The following is a 19,680-nucleotide window of genomic DNA, read 5'->3' on the forward strand; positions in this document are numbered from 1 at the left end:
CTGTCCTGGAGCTCACTTTGTAGACCAGGCTGGCCTCGAACTCAGAAATCCGCCTGCCTCTGCCTCCCGAGTGCTGGGATTAAAGGCGTGTGCCACCATGCCCGGCTCAAAGATGGAATTCTTTTAAGGCTTGCTGTCCTAGAGGAGCACAGGAGCACGGGAGGATGGGTGGCTAGCATCTTACACCAGAGTGTGAGGAGTAACCTCTCGTTCCTCTCATCTGTGAGTGTGAGTACAGGGTTCAAACTCTGAGACAGTGAAGAAGTGGGGTGCGAGCACCCCCGTAGCACCCCCCACCCTGCCGTTGCTAATGTTCACTCCACGTCACTCCACAGGGTTATTCTTACGAATGCTTTGAGCACATCTCTCTGTACTTTCATATGTTTCTCTTCTGCTCTGTAGCGAAATCACCAGGACAGACAATACAAGTGGTTTATGTACCATCCCATCTCTATCACATGGTGTTTGAACTGTTCAAGGTTTGTAAAAATAGTATTGCATAACATTTACTAGTCCTTCCCTGAGTGTAGGGATCTGCTCTGAAAACCATATTCCTTTGGGCTTCTATTCCATGATGATATGCCATTTTCTGTGAGTATTATCCCACTGTGCTGGAAGTGAGCTCTTTGTCTATACAGATGGGTGCCTCCATACAGATCAGGGAGCCAGAAAGACCTGGAGTTAAATAACGATTCTCTTGTTTATTAGTATATAACCGTGGGCAAATGAATCAACCGCTCTGAACCTCAGTCCTCTTTGAAGCTAGGGTAATTCTTTCTTGGGAAATGTGTGAAGATTGGAAAAGATGTATTAAGTGGCCATTATAACAGAGCATGCTACAGGTGCTTAGTAAGTTTATATTTGTTTTATCATGAACCGGGATATGTACAATTATATTTCCCAGTCTTCTACCCCTGAGCCAGTCTCCCTTACATGCCTTTGTTTTTGTTTTTCTCTTAGGAAGTTGTTGATACTAGACTTAGAGAACTATTTGCTGTTTATAACATATTTGGGAAACTCAGTAAAAAGCATGCTGGGTGTGTTGAGAGTCGCCCTCCCTTCCACTGGGGCACTTGCTAGTCGAGACAGAGTGGTTGATAAGTGTGGAGGTTCCCGCAGTTGAAAATGACTGTCCTAGATCAGCAGTCTCTGCTGTCGTCGCCTGCTTAGCCTCTCAGGCTCCAGCCAGCAGCAGAGCAGAAGATAGAGAGCTGGCTTCTGTAGGCTAGTGCAAAGTAACAGTAGGCCGGCCGGCTGTATGGCACACCCTGTGACTGTAAGCCCAGTCAGTACCTTTGAAGTGGAGGCAGTAAGCCACCCTGAGCTGCATAGCAAGGCCCGGGCTCAAAATCCAGAAGGAGAAGAAAATACAGAACAGCATATACAACGCAGGGAACTAAGGAAGTAAGGGTGGAAGTAGCCGCTTTGCTTTGCACCTACATATAATCTTTAAGTAGCTAAAAAGCAGTTGGCCCCTAACGTGTTTGAACTTTTTTTTCCCCCTTGAAATTTCAGTCAGGTAAAGATTCTACCCTGTAATACTTAAAACTTTATGTTAAGCTGTGACATATTTATCTAATGCCCGTGACAGTGGCTTTGGTCTGGAACCTAGTTTTGAACTAGGGAAAATAAGTGTAGCCTCCTCTCCTCAGGTCGGCTCAGTCCTTAGTGGCCAGGGGGCGCTCTCAGTTCCACATCCAGTCCCAGCTTCCTCTGGCCTTATTGTTTCTACTCCAGTGTCACAGGTCCTGTCACTAGCCCATGCTTAGGCAGTGCAGGCCTCCCATGCTTAGGCAGTGCAGGCCTCATACCTTTTAGAAGCTAGTCAAACCATTTTATGTATAAATACTTTTAATTTCAAACCAACGAGAAAGGAAACTTAAAAGTCATGTAATGTATATATGTTTCAAAATTATAAGTAGTTGCTTTAAAAAAACCTATACTTTAATATAATCCTAATATATTTCAGAATGCAATGAGAGCGACCATGGAGCACCACGCGGACAAAGGCGTTTATCCCCCGATTCAGGTTCACGTCACACTGGGTGAGGAGGACCTGACTGTGAAGGTAATCTCGATAAGAGAAATGGATGTGTAGGCACATAAAAATGATATAATATGTCTAACGTCTGTAATGTATAATTTATTCTCAAGGGAAAGGATTTCAGTCAACTAGATAATAAGCACTTTGCCTTGTTTATCTGACAAATTGTAGAATTATCTCTCGAGTCTGTTTCTATTCTGGTCCTTAATCCAGATGATTCAGGTTGAAGGAACACTGGAGGCAGACTTTGATCAGTGAAAAGCTTAAGTATTTGGGCGAGTCCTGTGTGATGGAGGATGTTAATCTTACTGTGGTTTCAGCCCCTTGTTGTGTTTGCTCGGTTCTGTTTTCAGCAGGGCCTCTTAGGAGCGCAGGCGACTTGTGGGAACTGAGGGTCCGTGAGGAGCTCCGGGTCACACGGAGAGTAAAAGCTGCAAAAGCTGCAGACCCTCAGACCCACTGCTCGGTCTTCCCATGTAACCACTGTGATACCATGTCCTTGCTTAGACTACACGTGCCTCTTTGTAAGTAATCAGGTATAGAATATAGAATATACATATAGAACATACAACTCAGCTGTCTTTTTTGGCCACGTATGTGTGCTGCTCACTGCTTGTCTTGCTGTTCTGTACTGAACTTCTGAGGGGTGTTCTGGCATGAAGGTTTTACACTCACTGGCTCTCCGAGATGGTCGCAGAGGCATTAGCTCTCTCAAAGGTAGCAGTGGACCCATCTCTTCCCGGCCCAGCCCCAAGCACTTGCCCTCCTCCTTTTTTCAGTCTTGGTTTCATACATGGAATTAATTGTAGGCTGCAAAAAATGCTCTCCGAGTTCTGTAGGCACCTGGTGCTACTGTCTCTGGTCAGTTTCAGTGAGTTTTAATGTGTAATAAGTTCTTAGTTCCCCCAATAAGGTTTTAATACACGTGCCTTTATAGTTTAGTTCAGTCTGATAGTTGTACAGGGTGGCACCCTTTCTGTTGTCAGGAATAAATCATTATCAGTGTGATTGCTATGTGGGTGGTGCCAGACAGATCTCATTTATACGTCTACCTAGTTGCCATTCACCCGCTATCCTTAAAATAGTCTCTCTGAAAAGCCATTATTTTCCACAACATGGACTAACTTAGGGTAGGGTGTAGCCTGTTTTCAGTCAGGTAGGGTTGAGAGCTTAGGGCTTTCTGGGGGCTTTTCTGAGTTGGAGCATAACCCTTAGAGTACAGCCTTCCACATCCCCACCCAGGGTTGAGCTTATCCCTTCAGTTAGCCTGTTATTTTCTTTAGTTTGTCCATGTCCTTGCAGCCCTCAAAGTAATCCATGGGTCTGGAGAGATGGCTCAGAGGCTAAAAGCACTGGCTGCTTGTCTTAGTTTGGGTTTTATTGCTCTGAAAAGACACTATGACCAGGGCAACTCTTATAAAGACAATTATTTAATCGGCGCTGGCTTACAGTTTAGAGGTTTAGTCCATTATCATCATGTTGGGAAGTATGGCAGCATGCAGGCTGACTTACTTGATGCTGGGTGAGCCAAGAGTTCTATATCCAAAGGCACCCAGGAGGAGGGCCTCTTCCACACAAATGGAGCTAGAGCATAGAACTTCAGAGCCAGCCTACACAGTGGCATACTTCCTCCAACAGGGCCACACCTCCTAATAGTGGCAGTTCTCACGGGCCAAGCATATTCAAACCGTCACACTGTTCTTACAGAGGACCAGGGTTCAATTCCCAGCTCACAACTGTCTATATAACTCCAGTTCCAGGGGATCTGACACTCTCACACAAATACACATGCAGGCAAAACACCAGTAAACATAAAACAAAAAATTTTAAAAATCTTTTTTTAAAAATAGTATCCCATCACTTCTGATTGCTTCAGACTTAATAGTGGTAGGGTGATGTGGAACTCAAACTCAGGAGATGCAAGCCTTCTGAGTGACTGTTGGTGCCTACTACTGTCTGTCACTGGCAGGGGCTGAGAGCAAGACTGAGATGGGAATGAGCCAGAACCACACAGAGTACTGTTCAGTACTCTCATGAACAGGTACCTCTCAGTTGGTTCATTTTCAGGAGTTCTAACAAAGTTTTTTTTATCTTTTTCTTGGTGCTATGTTGGATGAATGAGCGAGGAGTCGTCTGCTCTTGGCTCCCTTGGCAGGTGACATTCAGGTTGTCCTTCTGAGAACAGCCAGAGGTTCAGGGTTTCTGCAGTTGCTCTTCCTTTCCTCTACCTCTGTAACATTGGTTTTGGCTGTCTGCTTTTGGTTTGGTTTGTTTTTTAACTGAAGTGCTTAGATCTTTTTCCGGTTTGTGTTCTGGAATTCACTGTGAAGTTACTGTGGACCTTTCTTTTTCTCTGGGACCTCTGGACTCATTTGTCTTATTTTCTTCTCTTCTTGCTTCTCCTGTTCCCCCTGGGAAAAGCAGCTTGAAGGAGAAGGGATTTGTTTTGGCTCATAGTGAAAGGGAACAGCGCAACATGCTGGGGAAGGAATCCAGGCAGCTCCCTGCCTTGTGTCCAGAGTCAGGAAATAGCCGTGATCCTGGGGTTCAGGTAGCCTTCTCTTTGGCAGAGGAGTCCAAGATCAAGGGGTGTTACCAGCCACTTTTAGCATGGATTTTGCACCTCAATTATCCTAATAAAGATAATCCCTCATCGGCTTTGCCAGAAATAATCTAATCTAGATATTTGCCACAGGGTAACTAGAAGGAGCCTAATCTAGATAATCCCTCCCCTCCACCCCCACCCCATGGCAAGACTACATGTAACGTATATGGATAGCTCCCCCAGACAGGCCCAGAGACTATCTTCTAGGTGACTCTAGATCCTATTAGGTTGATAGGATTAACCCATTATCCCAGTTTCCTTGGGAATGAGTTTCTGCTGCTAGCAGTATGGGTTGGAGGGGTCAAAGTCAGGTCAGCAAGCTTGGCAGCAACTACCTTTATCCACTGAGCCCTCTCACTTGCCCTTTCTTTGACTGTAGACTCTCAGCTCTTTGACTGAATTTTTATTTCCAGTGTTTTTAAGATTTTTTTTAAAAAAGATTTATTTTTATGTATATGAGTACACTGTAGCTGTATTCAGACACACCAGCATAGGGCATCTGATCCCACTACAGATGGTTGTGAGCCACCATGTGGTTGCTGGGAATTGAACTCAGGACCTCTGGAAGAGCCGTCAGTGCTCTTAACCTCTTAGCCATCTTTCCAGCCCTGTTTTTTTAGGTTTTTAAAGAAATTTTAAAAAATTATTCCTTATAAAAATCTGTTCTGGTTTTCTCTTTTGTCACTTTGAAGGTAGTAATTATAATTATTTATTTATTTGAAATTACAGTTTATTTATTTCCCATTTTCATCTTTTCCCTATACTGTCTCCTTTGAATTTCTGGTTTCTTTTTTAAATTGGTGTTTATTCAAATGAGTGAAGCACAAATAAATATATAGTAATTAGACACATTTGCTGTAGGGGTTGTATGAAGTATGCAAACTAAAGTCATTTTCAGGTTGTATATTTTATTTTATGCTCATTGGTATTTTGTTTGCATGTATATTTATGTATCATGTCTGCCTGATACCCACAGAGTTCAGAGAGGGTGCTGGATCCCCTGGAACTGGAATGGTGGAAAATTGTGACCTACCATGTGGGTGCTGGGAACCAAGCCTAGGTCTTCTGCAAGAGCAGCAAGTGCTCTGAACTGTGAAGCCATCTCTCCAGCTTCATTTAACAACAACAAAACAGTCAGGAAAGGTTCTTTCCTCTGGGCCTGGATTCCCATGCATTGGCTCAGGGACTCAGTGTTGGGAGAACAGGAAGACTAGGGTCAGATAGGGGCTGTGGATGGTGGCGGCAGCTCTTGGCTAGATGCTTTGAGCAGTGATTTGTGCACTGAAGGTGAGCTGGCACTCTGCTTCCCAGCCTTCCTTGTGACAGCACTTAACTCTTCCAGGACCTTTCCTTGGCACAGGCTCAGGTTCACCTTTGCCTCAGTCAGTCTCTTGTTTCATTTTCACACTCTCTCAGTGTAGTTGCCTGAGAGTATTAATACACACCTCCCATCACCCCTCTTTTGGTAATCTCTTAAAACAGTCTCAGAAAGTGCCCTGAGTATTTTATATAATCCACTACATCCATTATCATGTTGACTTCAAAGCAAAGGCTGTTCATCAGATCTTGCCATGACACCTGACCTAGATTGCCTGCCAACCTCTAGTGACATGCCACCTCTTACAGCCCCATGTTTTCTTCAGACTGCCAGGAATCACCTCTTGTTCTGCACATGCCACATAGTTGTATGGCTAGAAAGCTAGTCTGTTGCCAGAAGGTTAAGTAAAGAAAATTAGGAAATGTGTTTGTGTGTGTGTGTGTGTGTGTGTGTGTGTATGTGTTGTGTCCAGCCTGCGGCTCACATGTCTGGGTTCTGTTGTGGGAAGACATCCTGGAATCTGGAAGAGAAGAGGGAGCTAGGCAGACGAGAGAAATACGAAGCTAAGACAAAATTCTGATCAAAGCTCCAGTTTACTAATTCGTGCACCGAGTTATGAAGGAGGGGAAGGGGCCCGATTCCCGCCAAATCATCTTGGGGTAAGGTTGCAGGTGAGCACGTGATGGCTCCGGAACAGCTAGGAGGCAGGCAGTGGGAGTGGTAGGACGATAGGGCGGCAAGCTCCACCCCAATGCTCTCTTAACACTGAAACCTGAGCAAACAGGTTTCAGGCTGGGGAGGGGAGGTTTGTGTGTGTGTGTGTGTGTGTGTGTGTGTGTGTGTGTGTGTGTGTGTGTAGGTATGCTCATTTGGAGGTCTGAGGACAACTTTGGATGTCAGTCTTTACCTTATACCTTGTTTGAGGCAGAGTCTCTTTGTTTTTGCTACTGGGTGAGCCAAGCTAGCTGGCCTGCAGTCCTGCCTCTGCCTCCATCTTGCCTCAGAAGCTCTGGGATTGTTAGTAGTAGTACTCTGCTTTTAGATTCATTTTATGTGCGTGAATGTTGTGCCTGCACGTATATCTGTATACTACATGCATGCCTGGTGTCCATGGGTGTAAGAAGAGGGTATCAGATCCTCTGAAATTTGAGTGTGAATGGTTGTGAAGCCACCATGTGGGTGCTGGGAACTGAACCTGGGTCCTCTGCAAGAGCAACAGGTGCTCTTAACCTCTGAGTCATCTCTTTAGCACCCCTCCCTCCTTTATTCCAAAGTCTATTGTGATATACCACTCACTTAGGGTTCTTAGGGCACCCGCACTTTTTTTTTTTTTTTTTTTTTTTTTCTGGAGACAGGGTTTCTCTGTGTAGCCCTGGTTGTCTTGGAACTCACTCTGTAGACCAGGCTGGCCTCGAACTCAGAAATCCACCTGCCTCTGCCTCCCAAGTGCTGGGATTAAAGGCGTGCGGCACCCGCACTTCTTACTGGGGAAGTGCAGGCAAACATTGAATTAGCCCTGCAACTACTCACCCCAGAGCTGTTTAGTTATTGCACTAAAATAAATCATTTCGCAGGCCTTTGAATTCACAGCTAAGAGCAGTTTTAAGCATAATTCTAAACACAGGTTCTTTATAAAGTCCTTACATACTTGGATACTGTAATTACTTAGTTCTAGCTATATGAGAGGCAGAGCTTCAAATGATATCTCAAGGCAACCTTTTTAACTTGAAAATCACAATAGGGTCTGAGTGTAGCTTCTAGAGTGTGGGAGGATTTGGTCTAGTTCCTCATACACTAGAGGAAACAAAAATAGCTGTATAATTCTTAGTATGCTTCTAGTGTGTATACATTATCTTAATATGTGAAAACTCAACTATAAGCCATTTACATTATAACTTTTTTGTACATGTTATTGTATGTGTATACTAACATCATATTTATTAATAACATCGACTTAGGTCTTGTGACAGAAGAAGTATCTATAGCAAATTAGAATAGAGGTTAGGAAAGTTGTCTATGCTAATTATAAAGGAAAACAGTAAATATAATGGGTAAGTTCATTACTAATTCAGTCTACCGTGTGGTTACTTGTGACTTGAAAAATGACAGAATAGGAAAAATGTGTGTCCTTTAACTCACTAGAAGGTTGTCTGGAATTCTTCTGTGTTGCAAAGTTGCATTTATTTGTTGTGTCTGTGTGTGTCCAGCACAGGTGTGGAGGTCAGAGGTAGAGCAGGGTGACACTCATCCCTCCATGTGCACCCTGGGATTGATCAGGTCTTAGGCTCGGTGGCAAGTACCTTTACCATTTGGGCAATCTCATGGCCCTTAGTTTTGTTTTATTGAGACAGGATATTACATTATAGCACAAGCTAGTCTCTAATCATGGCAATCTTCCTGCCTTGGCCTCCTGTATGCTGAGGTTGTAGGTGTGTAGCACCACACCGAATTCCTTAACAAGAGAGATCTATTTTAGTTTATCTGTATGAGTCTATGGGTTACACATGGGTGCAGTGCCCTCGGAGGCCAGAAGTAGGTGTCGGACCCCTTAGAACTGAAGTTACTGTTAGTCTTGAGCCACCAAGTAGGAGCTAGGAACCAAACCCAGACCTCTGGAAGAGCAGTCTGTTTTTAACTGCAAAGCCATCTCCCCAGCCCATTTCACACTTCTTTCTTATAATATATTTACAAAGTTAGAATTGTGAGTGTTTCTAACTTGTTCTTTATTGTCTATTTTTTTGTAGACCTCTCTCTTGCTAATACCCAAGAGTGTTCTACGTCACATTTTAAATGGCTACATAGTATTCTGTTTTAGAATGCACTTTATGTGGTCCCCGTGTAGGCTACTCTCTGGTTTTTCTTAAAACCATGATGGATATTCTCATGTGTACTTTGCCTGCTTTAGTTTTTTTTTTTAGGATAAACTTAGGAGGTGGTACTGTTGTGTAGAGTGTCCTTGCTTTTTTTATTTATTTTATCCTGATTATCATATTGTCCACCAGGAAGGATTAACTCTGTGTTAGCTACACCATTCAGGGCAGTGTTAAAATTTGCAGCTTGGATTTCCAAAAGCAGCCTTCACCCCAAAGTAGCTGTCATGATTCTGCAAGGTGTGGGATCCGGTTACAGTTTGGTCCTTTTTCCTCTTAGATGAGTGACCGGGGAGGCGGTGTTCCACTGAGGAAGATCGACAGACTCTTCAACTACATGTACTCAACCGCACCCCGGCCTCGTGTTGAAACGTCCCGTGCGGTGCCCCTGGTATGTGACAGAGAAAGGCTGTGGTGTCCGTCAACCACCATCAGAATGTGACTTCCCCAAAACCAGTTAAGCTGATTTCACAGGAGCTCGCAAGGAAGGAAAATGCTTCCAAACTTTTTTTTTTTTTTAGTATAGAATAGAGTTTATTCAGGGCATGGGGAGGGGAGTTAAGAGGGTAGTAGAGACAGAGAAAGGCAGAGAGAAGGAGAGAGCAGAGAAGCAGAGGCTGGCCATGGCCACTTGGAGAGAGGGGGAAAGGGACTGGGGAGAGAGTGGGAACAAGGGGGCAAGAGGCAAGAGCGTAAGAGAGCACTTCAAAACTTTAGAGACAAATACTTCAGCCTGAATTAAAGAGCCCTGGGGTTTATTTTTAATTGAAACAGGCACAAGACAGACGATCGTTTGAGGCTTCTCTGGTACTCTTGGTCTCGACATCACGGTGGTCTTTCCTGTGGCAAGCCATATGTACAGTCTATTTCAGTACGAAGACTGCCTATGGATTGTACTAGTCACCGGTCATCGCTGACTTGCCATGAGTTTTCCCTCAAGCATTTGTACTTAGAAAGACCTCATTGGTAGACACAACTGAAAGTCTGCTTTCTCTTTATTTTTGTTCTTCAGTTCACCTGCTGTTGCCTCCAGTGCCCTGGGATTAAAGGCAATGCCACAATGCCTATTTTTTTAAATATATTTTTTAAATTGTATGTATGTATGTATTTATTTAGTCTGTAAGTGTCTGAGTGTTTTTGGTTGCAGCTCAGCCCTAGGGCATGGAGAAAGTTGGAGATTGGGTAGTTGATTTGAAGAGGCACCTAGAAACACTGGAATATAAAATAATTAGTACAAGTGTGATGGCTTTGTGGGAAAAGGCCGACAGCATCGTTTGGTCTCCAGATTCCATGGTGGCAGGACAAAGCCAACTCCTGGAAATGGTCCTCCCCTCCATGCATAGAACATGATAAGCACATACCTGCACTCATACACACATGAATAACAACATAAAAAATAATCAGTGGAGGGAAAAGCCAGAGCCCATGCATGTTCTTAGTGAGTGACTCTTCTGTTGGCATAAACACTAACACCGTGCTGTGAGCAATACCACAAAAGCATGGCTTGCTGATGGGAGCCATTTTTTACCTTTCCTCAAGTGTCTGCAGAATTTACTCAGGTAAAGAAGGACCAGACACTGGAGACAGGACGAGGACACAGAAGTCCTGTGTTGAAGGAAGTCAGGGAAGGAGATTGGCTCCACCAGACAGGAGAGCAGCCAGCAGAGACCTGATCTTGTCTTGGAAGCTCTTTCTAGAAGCTTGGCTTTTTAATCTCTCGGGTGGGTGGGTGCGGAGGGGCGTACTGGAATGCTTTGAAGATTCTGGAGCAGGGAAGTGACCTGTCAGGGAGAATAAGAAAGTGAATTATCACAGATTATTTCCAGGTTCAGAACAAAGGCTGGAAATCCATGGTGTGAAGTCCTGAGATTCCTATCTATTGTTTGTAAAGCTGCAACAAGACATTTTCTAGTCTTGCTCCTAAATGAAACCGTGTGCTTTATAGGAAATTGCTGAAAGCTATATTGGGGGAACCCTGGAGCAGGACAGCGAAGAAAAGCAATATGCCTTCTTCAGACTACCACAGATCATTTTATAGACAGAATAAAAGGCTTTAGGTCCACAATTGTTGAGCTGATGGGCTGAGCTAAACTCCAGCTTAACCCTTCCGCATGACTGCATTTTACGGGCTCCGTCCGCTGCACAGGTTGTTGGCTTTGCAGTACTCCATGGCATTATCTTAGTTAGAAAAGTGTTGCAGTGTGTGGGACTCTGAACAGAACTGTTTTCTCGTTGAACAGGCTGGGTTTGGTTACGGATTGCCCATATCACGCCTCTATGCACAGTACTTCCAGGGAGACCTAAAGCTGTATTCCTTAGAGGGCTACGGGACAGATGCGGTTATCTACATTAAGGTAATAACCAAGGATTCTTGATTTAATTGCACTGAAAAGTTTTCTAATTTGCATATGTATGTGTGTGAGTTTATGTGTACCGTATGTATCCAAGAGCCCTCAGAGGCCAGAGCTGGGTATGAGATCCCTGGAACTGGAGTTACAGACAATTGTGAGATACTGTGTAGGTAGGTGCTGGGAACCGAGTCTTGGGTTCTCTATAGGAGCAGTCAATACTTTGGGCCACTAAGCCATCTCTTCAGCCTGTTAACCCAACTTCTTTTAATGATAAGAAAAGATAAGAATGAAAAACTGGAATGGGATTTTAGTTAAACCTCATGCTATTAATAAATATAGAGATATGGGAATGCACCGACTTTGATGGTTGAGGGCAGTGGGAAAGAAGTAGAGAATCCTGAATGTACAAGAAAGACCCTGGGTTCACTCCAGCACTGTAAAAAAGAAGTAAGTTTAGTTTTAATGTGAAACATGACCAGTCACCGAGCTGTTTTGTTTTGTGGTTTGGTTTTATTTATTTATTTGTTTATTTATTTTTGTTTTTCAAGACAGGGTTTCTCTGTATAGCCCTGGCTGGCCTCGAACTCAGAAATCCACCTGCCTCTGCCTCCCGAGTGCTGGGATTAAAGGCGTGTACCACCACGCCCGGCTCGAGCTGCTCTTTCAAAATAAAATGTTAGTTTGTCATGGTCATGAGACAACTTTCCAGAATTAGATCTTCCCTTTCCTCATGTGGGTTTGGAGATTAGATTCAGATCATTAGGCTTGATGGCAAGCATCTTTACCCACTGAGCCACACATACTCAAACAAATCAGTGTAATGATTAAAGAATTGGTTACGCCTTTGCTGACTCCAGTTTCTTGCTCTGGCCACTAGATGGTGCCTATTTTATAGGCTATGCTTGAAAATGTTGTGAAAAAAGTTGGCCTGAAAAGAATAAATTCTTTATAGCCACGTTATTTCCCCTCATATGTCATTGTGAGGAACTTAAGTATGACTACATGAGCACGATCATTTTAACAGTAAATGTAGCATCTTGGTCTGTATTTAGACTGCTCAGAGCTTGGAGGTAGTAAGTTTTTCTATTTGGGAAAAACCAGAACTCAAGCGATATGATGGAGTCATCACACCCTGTCCAATTTCAGACCTTATTCAGCATCACCAGGAGGGAATTTCTAGTTCCATCCTGTCAACATCATCTTGGGGAATACCAGGGGCCTGTTGTCAAAGTTCTGATAATTCCTACTGTGAAGACAGTAACAGAAAGCATAGTTTATCGCTGGGTCCCATTATTTGCAGGAAGCTGTAGAGCAGGGAATGGAGGGTTGTGTGGGGAACAGAAATCCATGGTTAGGGACCGAAACTGCCCTTACTGCAGGAGGAGAAAACAGCATTGCTTAGCGATACAGTGCTTGCTTTACAAGAAAGACCCTGTGTTCAGGCTCCAGCCTGGGTGCTGGGCACTGAAAACAAACTTGTGTTTGGGCCCCAAACACAAGGACCAAGCACTGTTCACGGAAAAGCCTCGAGATGCTGAGACCGAGCTCTGTGTTTCCATGCCAGTACTGGTGTGTTCCGTTTTTAATCTTTACAGAAGATTATTTTACGTGTACAAGTGTTATGCTTACATGTGAGTCTCTGTACTACATGTCTGCCTGGTGTGTGTGGAAGTCAGAATAGGGCATAAGGTTTTCTGGCTCGGAGTCACAGGTAGTGGTGAGCCACCATGTGTGTGCCAGGAACCGAACCCAGGTCCTGTGCAACAACAAGTGCTCTTAACCACCGAGCCATCTCCGTTCCTGCATAGTAACGTTTTTATAATACATTACTATATAGTGAAAAAGATTGGCTTTCTTCTCAATAAATCTGTGTATGAATATTAAGGTAGTAGTAGCTGACTCCTGGCTGGGCTTGCACTTTGCAAGAGATGTCTGTTCTGCTTGGGTAGACATTTCCAGGCTGGCTAGTGGATACCTGAAGCATCAAACCCCACTACCGTGTTATCAGTGCTCCAGTTGTAGTAAATAGCGCGTTCCTAACGTATCCACCCTGAAGATGGTGTGTGGTTAGTAACTCGTTGATGAGATGCCAGCAGAGCCCTGTTTACTTTGTGGTCGCTGTTTGCCACTGTATATAATCTCAGATAATGAACTCTCAGAAGTGTCTGACTTCTTTTCAACCCCAGGCTCTGTCGACAGAATCCGTCGAGAGACTCCCTGTGTACAATAAAGCCGCCTGGAAGCATTACAAAGCCAACCACGAGGCTGACGACTGGTGTGTGCCCAGCCGAGAGCCGAAAGACATGACCACATTCCGAAGCTCTTAAACGCACACGGGACCCTGGCACATCCACATGTGGTTTCTGCTAAATTTGGAAGACATGTATTTGGAACCACACTGTACCAAATATTTCACGTGTGATCTTCACAATTAGTGTTTGCTGAAGCTCCTAAAGGATCGGTTATGCCAACTGTATTCTGATGTGTTGGGTTACTTGGGTGTGGTTTTGAACACACATAATTTTGGTCAACTACCCTTGGTATGGTATGGAGTGTGAAGTTCCTGGTTTCTGTAGGAAGCTGAGTATTTCTTTCAAGTTTTCACTTAACGTCTGCTAGAAGCATCTGAAGAATGTGGAGTAGCTGGCTAGCGGCCTCTCTGCTTTTGGAGTTGTGTCATCTGTGAGTGGTGACGCCTAGTCAGGTGATCTCCCACGAAGAACAACACAGTGATCCGTTAGAACCCACACCGGTTGTCAGAGTGCTGAAGTTAATTGATCATGGCATCATTTTATTGCAGTGGATTGTAATGACTGGTTCCCCATGGAGCTAAGTCCAGAGCATGATTATCGAGTTTACAGTCAGCACAAGGGATTTTCTTTAAAAACAAAGTATCACTGTGTAGCCCCAGCTGACCTTGAGCTTACAATGCCCTTGGTGTCCTGAGCGCTGGAATGAGAAGGGTGTGCCACCATATCTGGCTTATAAGTCCCAAAACAAGCCAAATAGCAGCAGAGAATAAACTGTTTGGGAAGCACCAAGTGGCCCAGGCCGAGCTGACTGACTGCTGAGGTGATCTGATGGAGCTTTTGATGAGTGTGAGATTCTCTGGGTCCCACCCAGGTATCCAGAGGCTGAAGGCCAGGGACCAGGTGAGGCTCATGGCTGGCCTGGCTGGATCTATATTTGGGAGTGAATCGTGACTACTGCTGTTGCCAGAGTGACAGACTGGATTGGGAAGCTTGTCGGGTTGCTACACATTAGGGGACATACTCTGAATCTCAAGCCTGGTGCAATCTAAAGCATTAGCAGGAAGGCCAGGGTGACAGCGAGAGGTCAGGTGACCAAAGGCTCAGCCACCTTGGTTTTCAGTGGTGACTAAGAACATGTATTTTTCTAAAATATCCAAATTTTTTTTTTAAATCAAAGAAAAGTCAGCTTATATTGATTACAGAATTCATTTGCAGCTAGGTGGTGATTTAAAGTCTGCAACAAATGCTTGGAAGTATTGATGTTATTTGTGTTAAAATACAAACCTATGGAGCAGGTAATGACCCCTGGATTCTCTCTCAGTGACCCAGAGTCACACAGAGTTGGCGCCCCAGCCCGAGCTGTCTCTGCTGATCACTCTCCACTGTCTGGGATATTTTTAACCTCCTCTACTAGGTGATGGGGGAGTACTTGGAAAACATGCTTTGCCACTTGCCTAGAGGGACTTGGGGGTTTGGTTTGGAAAATGTAGGGAGTTAAAACATGTCACTCTTGACAGGATTTATCCAGTCTTCACTCTGTGTCCCACAGATACATACATCTGTAATACAAAAGCCAAATCATGTGACATGGCACAAAATAGAACTTTGGTGCCCGTGATAGGAACATGCAGCCTGGGCATGCTCCAGGGTGGTCAGCCCAGATCCTTACGTGAGAGGTGAGGGGCCTGAAACTCAGGTCCTATTGGCCCAGGGTTTTTAGCTAATACTACCAAAATGTTGGAAAATATACCCCTTATACCTGCTGTTTCTAATGGAGGACTTTGTAAGACATAATAGATTATGCTCCTGAGTGACATTTATTCAGTGTACTGCATTTACTAGCTTTGAATTACACTTCACTGCAATGATGAAATATTTTGGAATCTTTTGTACAACTGTCAATAAACGTACTATTTTTACTTGTGAAATACTTTGCCCTCTCCAAGGAATTAAAAAAATTACCCCCCTCTCTGCTTAAGAGCTAAGAAATGTTTTCAGACAAGAAGTAAAATTATTTTACTTTAGTTTCTTTTTAAGGTGTAGCACCTTTTTGCTCTGTTGTAATGGTAATGGATGGAAACAATGTGACAATGCTCTAGGGTCTTACTTTTAAAGACACCTGGAAGGTTTGTAGATTCTTAAGGTGAGCAATTTTGTCTGCCAGCAATAGTTTTATGTGGTATAGGTATGAAAATAGAGTTGATGTTTGGGGAATAGACAGCAAGTGATTTTTATAACCTGAGCAGTTAGTGAGTGTGCCGGTGTATTGTAGGAAAGGATTGTAAGAATATTTGGCCAGGCAGGGGTGGCGCACGCCTTTAATCCCAGCACTTGGGAGGCAGAGGCAGGCGAATTTTCTAGGCCAGCCTGGTCTACAGAGTGAGTTCCAGGACAGCCAGGGCTATACAGAGAAACCCTGTCTCACAAAACAAAACAAAAGACTATTTCACACTGTCATTCTGAATGCTGGCTGGTTTTGATGCCTTTACATTTAGTAATGGTCAGTGTCTTACACTGAGATTTCTACATGAAGACATAGAAGCAGAATTCTACTGCAGCGTGGTGCATTTTCGGGGTGACTGTAAACTGAAAAGATGGATCAGCTTTTATAAAAATAATTTGAGCCACTTAAGGATCTTAGAAATATATCGTGTCCTTTAGACAGCAGTCTGTTTCATCATCAAGGCTCAATATCTGTACAGGTTCAACGAATTGTAACTAGTTGCCAGCACTAGCTCAGTGGGTAAAAGCATGACCGTCAAGCCTGGGTTAGGGTTAGGGTTGGAGATCTTTCCTCAGCAGGAATGGTGGAATTAGAGAAAGAACCAACCACCCTGTGAGTTATCTGTGGTTCTCCACATGGGCACTGTGCATATGCGCATCCCCTACACACACCACACTAATGACTGTAGCCAGGTCTTGCACTCTCTTAACCATCTCCTAGCGGTGCTTCAGGCAGGCTTGCACTGTGGATAGCCTAGTGGGCAAAGCAGGTAGAGTTCGTGTGGTTTGAGTTATCCGAGGTTTCCCTTTCCTAATATACTGCCAATGATTGACATGTGCTGGAGAACTGGTGGATAATTTTGAAGAGCTGTGTAAGTAAATCAAGCCATTTTCCACAGTAGAAATAGCAGTAGGGAAGGGCTTAGTGTAGCCTGCACTGCCTTCTACTCAATACTGGTGGAATCTCCTTGAGTGAAGACAGAGTATGTCCTATTGCTCGTTGATAGCGTGGGTCCACCACTCCTGCCTTTCACCGTTACAGCGGCATGACGGCACACCATGTCAGTAGATCTCTGAGCTTGAGCCAACCTGGTCAACATAGGGAGTTTCAGGTTAGCCAAGGCTACATGTATGGACCCTGTGTGCTGTATTTTTTTTTTTTTAAATCAATGAGGTCCAAAACAACTACAGAGGAGGAAAGAGTTGTGTGGTTCTGTGAATCTCAGTGAGTGGCTAATTAGAGAGGGACCCCAGCCAGCAAACTTCTCTTAAGTTTATGTCATCAGGTTTACAAAGAAGTACAAAGCTTGAAAGGAGAGGTGGCCAGGATTAGGTTTGGTGGTTTTTACTGAAGGAACTTTTCATTATATCCGATTAACTTGTGTTCTCAATACTATTAATTTTTCTCTCAGTCAAACCCAAGACCCTATAAAAAAAATTAGAATTAATGCTTTGTGAAGGAAAACTGAATGCATTCCTATTTTACACAATCCTGGCATTCTTAAATGACTGTATCACTTGTTCTACCTTTTGTGTTTGCAAAGAATTAAACAGTGTGCTGTCCACTTTTCTTTGCCTGTAGTCTTCGTATTTCTGTAGCACATTTTAATCGTAGACTTTAGTAGGAAGACAAGAGTGCCTATTTTGTTGGCTTCCAAAAGCTTTGACTCAGCTAGGGATAAAGGCGGCTTTATACCCTAGCACCACGTAAACCAAGCATGGTGGTGTATGTTGCTAATCCAGGGGCAGGAGCCTGAAATCTCTGGGTTACAGAGAAGCTGGAAGCAGGAAGATCAGAAGTTCAAAAGTTCAAGGTCATCCTTGGCTATACAAGGAGTTTGGGGTCCATTTGAGATATTTTAGATCCTATCACCTATCGGTGAATAGTTACAACTGTCTTTTTACTTCGTTAAGTTACAGATTTTTGAGCAAAATTTTCCTAGTAAGAGAAATTCAGTAGTTATTTTCTGAGATTCTGGAAGTCCCTCCAGTTGTCATAGAGAACAGTGGATGAGATTTATAGCTGTGACCAAAATATTGCCACTTGCTTATCAGAAAGTTCTTTTTTTCTTTTTGGTTTTTCGATACAGGGTTTCTCTGTGTAGCCTTGGCTGTCCTGGAACTCACTCTGTAGACCAGACTGGCCTCGAACTCAGAAATCCGCCTGCCTCTGCCTCCCAAGTGCTGGGATTAAAGGTGTGCACCACCACGCCCGGCTTTTTTTTTTTTTTTTTTTGTTAGAAAGTTTTAAAATGTCGAAAAGTTCTTTTAAAAATTGCATATGAGCAGTACAGTTTATATTAGACTCAAACGTAGAAAGCTACAGCGTTCTCTATGGCTGTATGGCTTTGTGCTAGGTGCCCTGTAAAGGGTGCTCTAGTGTGTCATGCCACCACAGCCTGTAGAAGAATGGTAAACACATAGCAGCTATCCTGCCCTATGCAACTACAGTACAGTATGAAATTACTAGTTTATTTTAAAAGTGGAGGCTGCACTATACTATATCTGAAATAGAATGGAAAAGGCAGGCAGGCAGGTTTTTCCTATTACAGCATAAAAATAATTATTTTAATATGAACTGGTCAAATCTCCATAGCTCCCTCAATACTTTGTCTGTGATAGGCAGTTATGTCTACCAAGTGTGTAACGATGATGCATTTACTAGCACTGCCCATTCTCCGTGATACATTAAAATGGGTCAGGAGGCAGAGCAAGCGGTGGTAGTCATCAACATGAGCAAAGGCAGGGAAAAGATTAAATACGAAGAAGATGAGAAGACTAGCCAACAGCTCTGTGAAGATGGTTAAAAGTACAGAGGAAGCAAGCACTCATTGGGTGGGAATGTAGGCCTAAAAACTATTTTTCTGGTAACTCAAAGGAGGACATTTTGGGGGTCCCTTCTTGAATAGCATACACTTCAGACTAAATGAGTCAAGGGTTAGTCACATTTCCTGAGAGCATGGTGCTCAGTAGGAAGCCAACTAGACAAAGCAGGCCTAATGTCTACTGCTGGAACGACAGGGATGTAATGTTAAGAGGTTAATGACAGGAAGCAGGAGCCAGGTGTGCTGGCACGCAGTCATTTACCCACACTGTCCGGAAGGTGACGGGTGCAAAGACTTCTCTCTTAGAACTTAATCATGGGGAGGGGTGGGTGGGTAAAGTGCATCTGTGCAAATACAAGGACCCGAGTTTGGATCCCAGCACCCAACTAAAAAGAAAGAAAAGCTGGCTGTCATGGTGCACACCTGTAATCCTCGTGCTGAGGGAGTAGGCGCAGGAAGGTCCCTTGGGCTGATGCCAGGTTCAGTGAGAGACCTCATCTCAAGAAACAAGCTGGAGATGGTAGAGGAAGATAACTTCTGACATCTCCACTTGGGTGCACAGGTGAGTATACCCATCTCTCTGTCTGTCTCTGTCTCTTTCTCTCTCTGTCTCTCTCGCTCACACACACACAATCTCAAGCACACACATCACGCTTACAATTTTACTCTCTCCCTCATGCCTTGAAGGAGGTGCTGAATGCTTATCTTGAAAGGGGTCACATATTTCAAGTGGCCTTTGATGCCTAAAATCCCTCTGTGTCTTACTTCCCCAGGACTGCTTGGCTGCTAGGGCACAGAGCATAACCTTATGACGGACAATTGGAGACCTCTGCCCAGTCAGCACAAGAGAAATTCTGTGCCTGCAGAAATCCTGCCTTTCAGGGGCATTGGGGCTGCAAGGTCAGGTTCCTGATATAGGAACAGCATTGGCCCTGTAGCTCATGGCTGCCATAAGGCCACACTCCTAGATCTGGGTGCTCAGTGATGGTGTAACACCCCTCCTTTCTAAATGAAATTCATATAATGGGAAACAAACTATTTTTTAAAAAGATTTGTTTACTTATTATGCATACAGTGTTCTGCCTGCATGTATGCCTGCACACCAGAAGAGGGCACCAGATCTCATTGTTGATGGTTATGAGCCACCATGTGGTTGCATGGAATTGCTTATATAGGCCTAGGAGTGACATGT

The 19,680-nt window shown here is 43.9% G+C and overlaps 1 protein-coding gene across 1 annotated transcript in view; it reads left to right on the forward strand.

The window, feature by feature from the left end:
• The window catches only part of Pdk1 (pyruvate dehydrogenase kinase 1), a 31,802-nt gene extending 14,569 nt beyond the window's left edge, over positions 1-17,233 (forward strand). The window contains exons 7-11 of the mRNA XM_021186521.2: positions 403-479; positions 1,970-2,068; positions 9,118-9,228; positions 11,078-11,191; positions 13,375-17,233. Of these exons, the coding sequence (XP_021042180.1) occupies positions 403-479; positions 1,970-2,068; positions 9,118-9,228; positions 11,078-11,191; positions 13,375-13,515 (542 nt within the window). The 3' untranslated portion in view covers positions 13,516-17,233. The remainder of the gene's footprint in view (positions 1-402; positions 480-1,969; positions 2,069-9,117; positions 9,229-11,077; positions 11,192-13,374) is intronic.
• The last annotated feature ends 2,447 nt before the right edge of the window (positions 17,234-19,680 follow it).

The sequence above is a fragment of the Mus caroli genome, chromosome 2 (genome assembly GCF_900094665.2).
Source record: "Mus caroli chromosome 2, CAROLI_EIJ_v1.1, whole genome shotgun sequence".
Taxonomy (NCBI): Eukaryota; Metazoa; Chordata; class Mammalia; order Rodentia; family Muridae; genus Mus; species Mus caroli.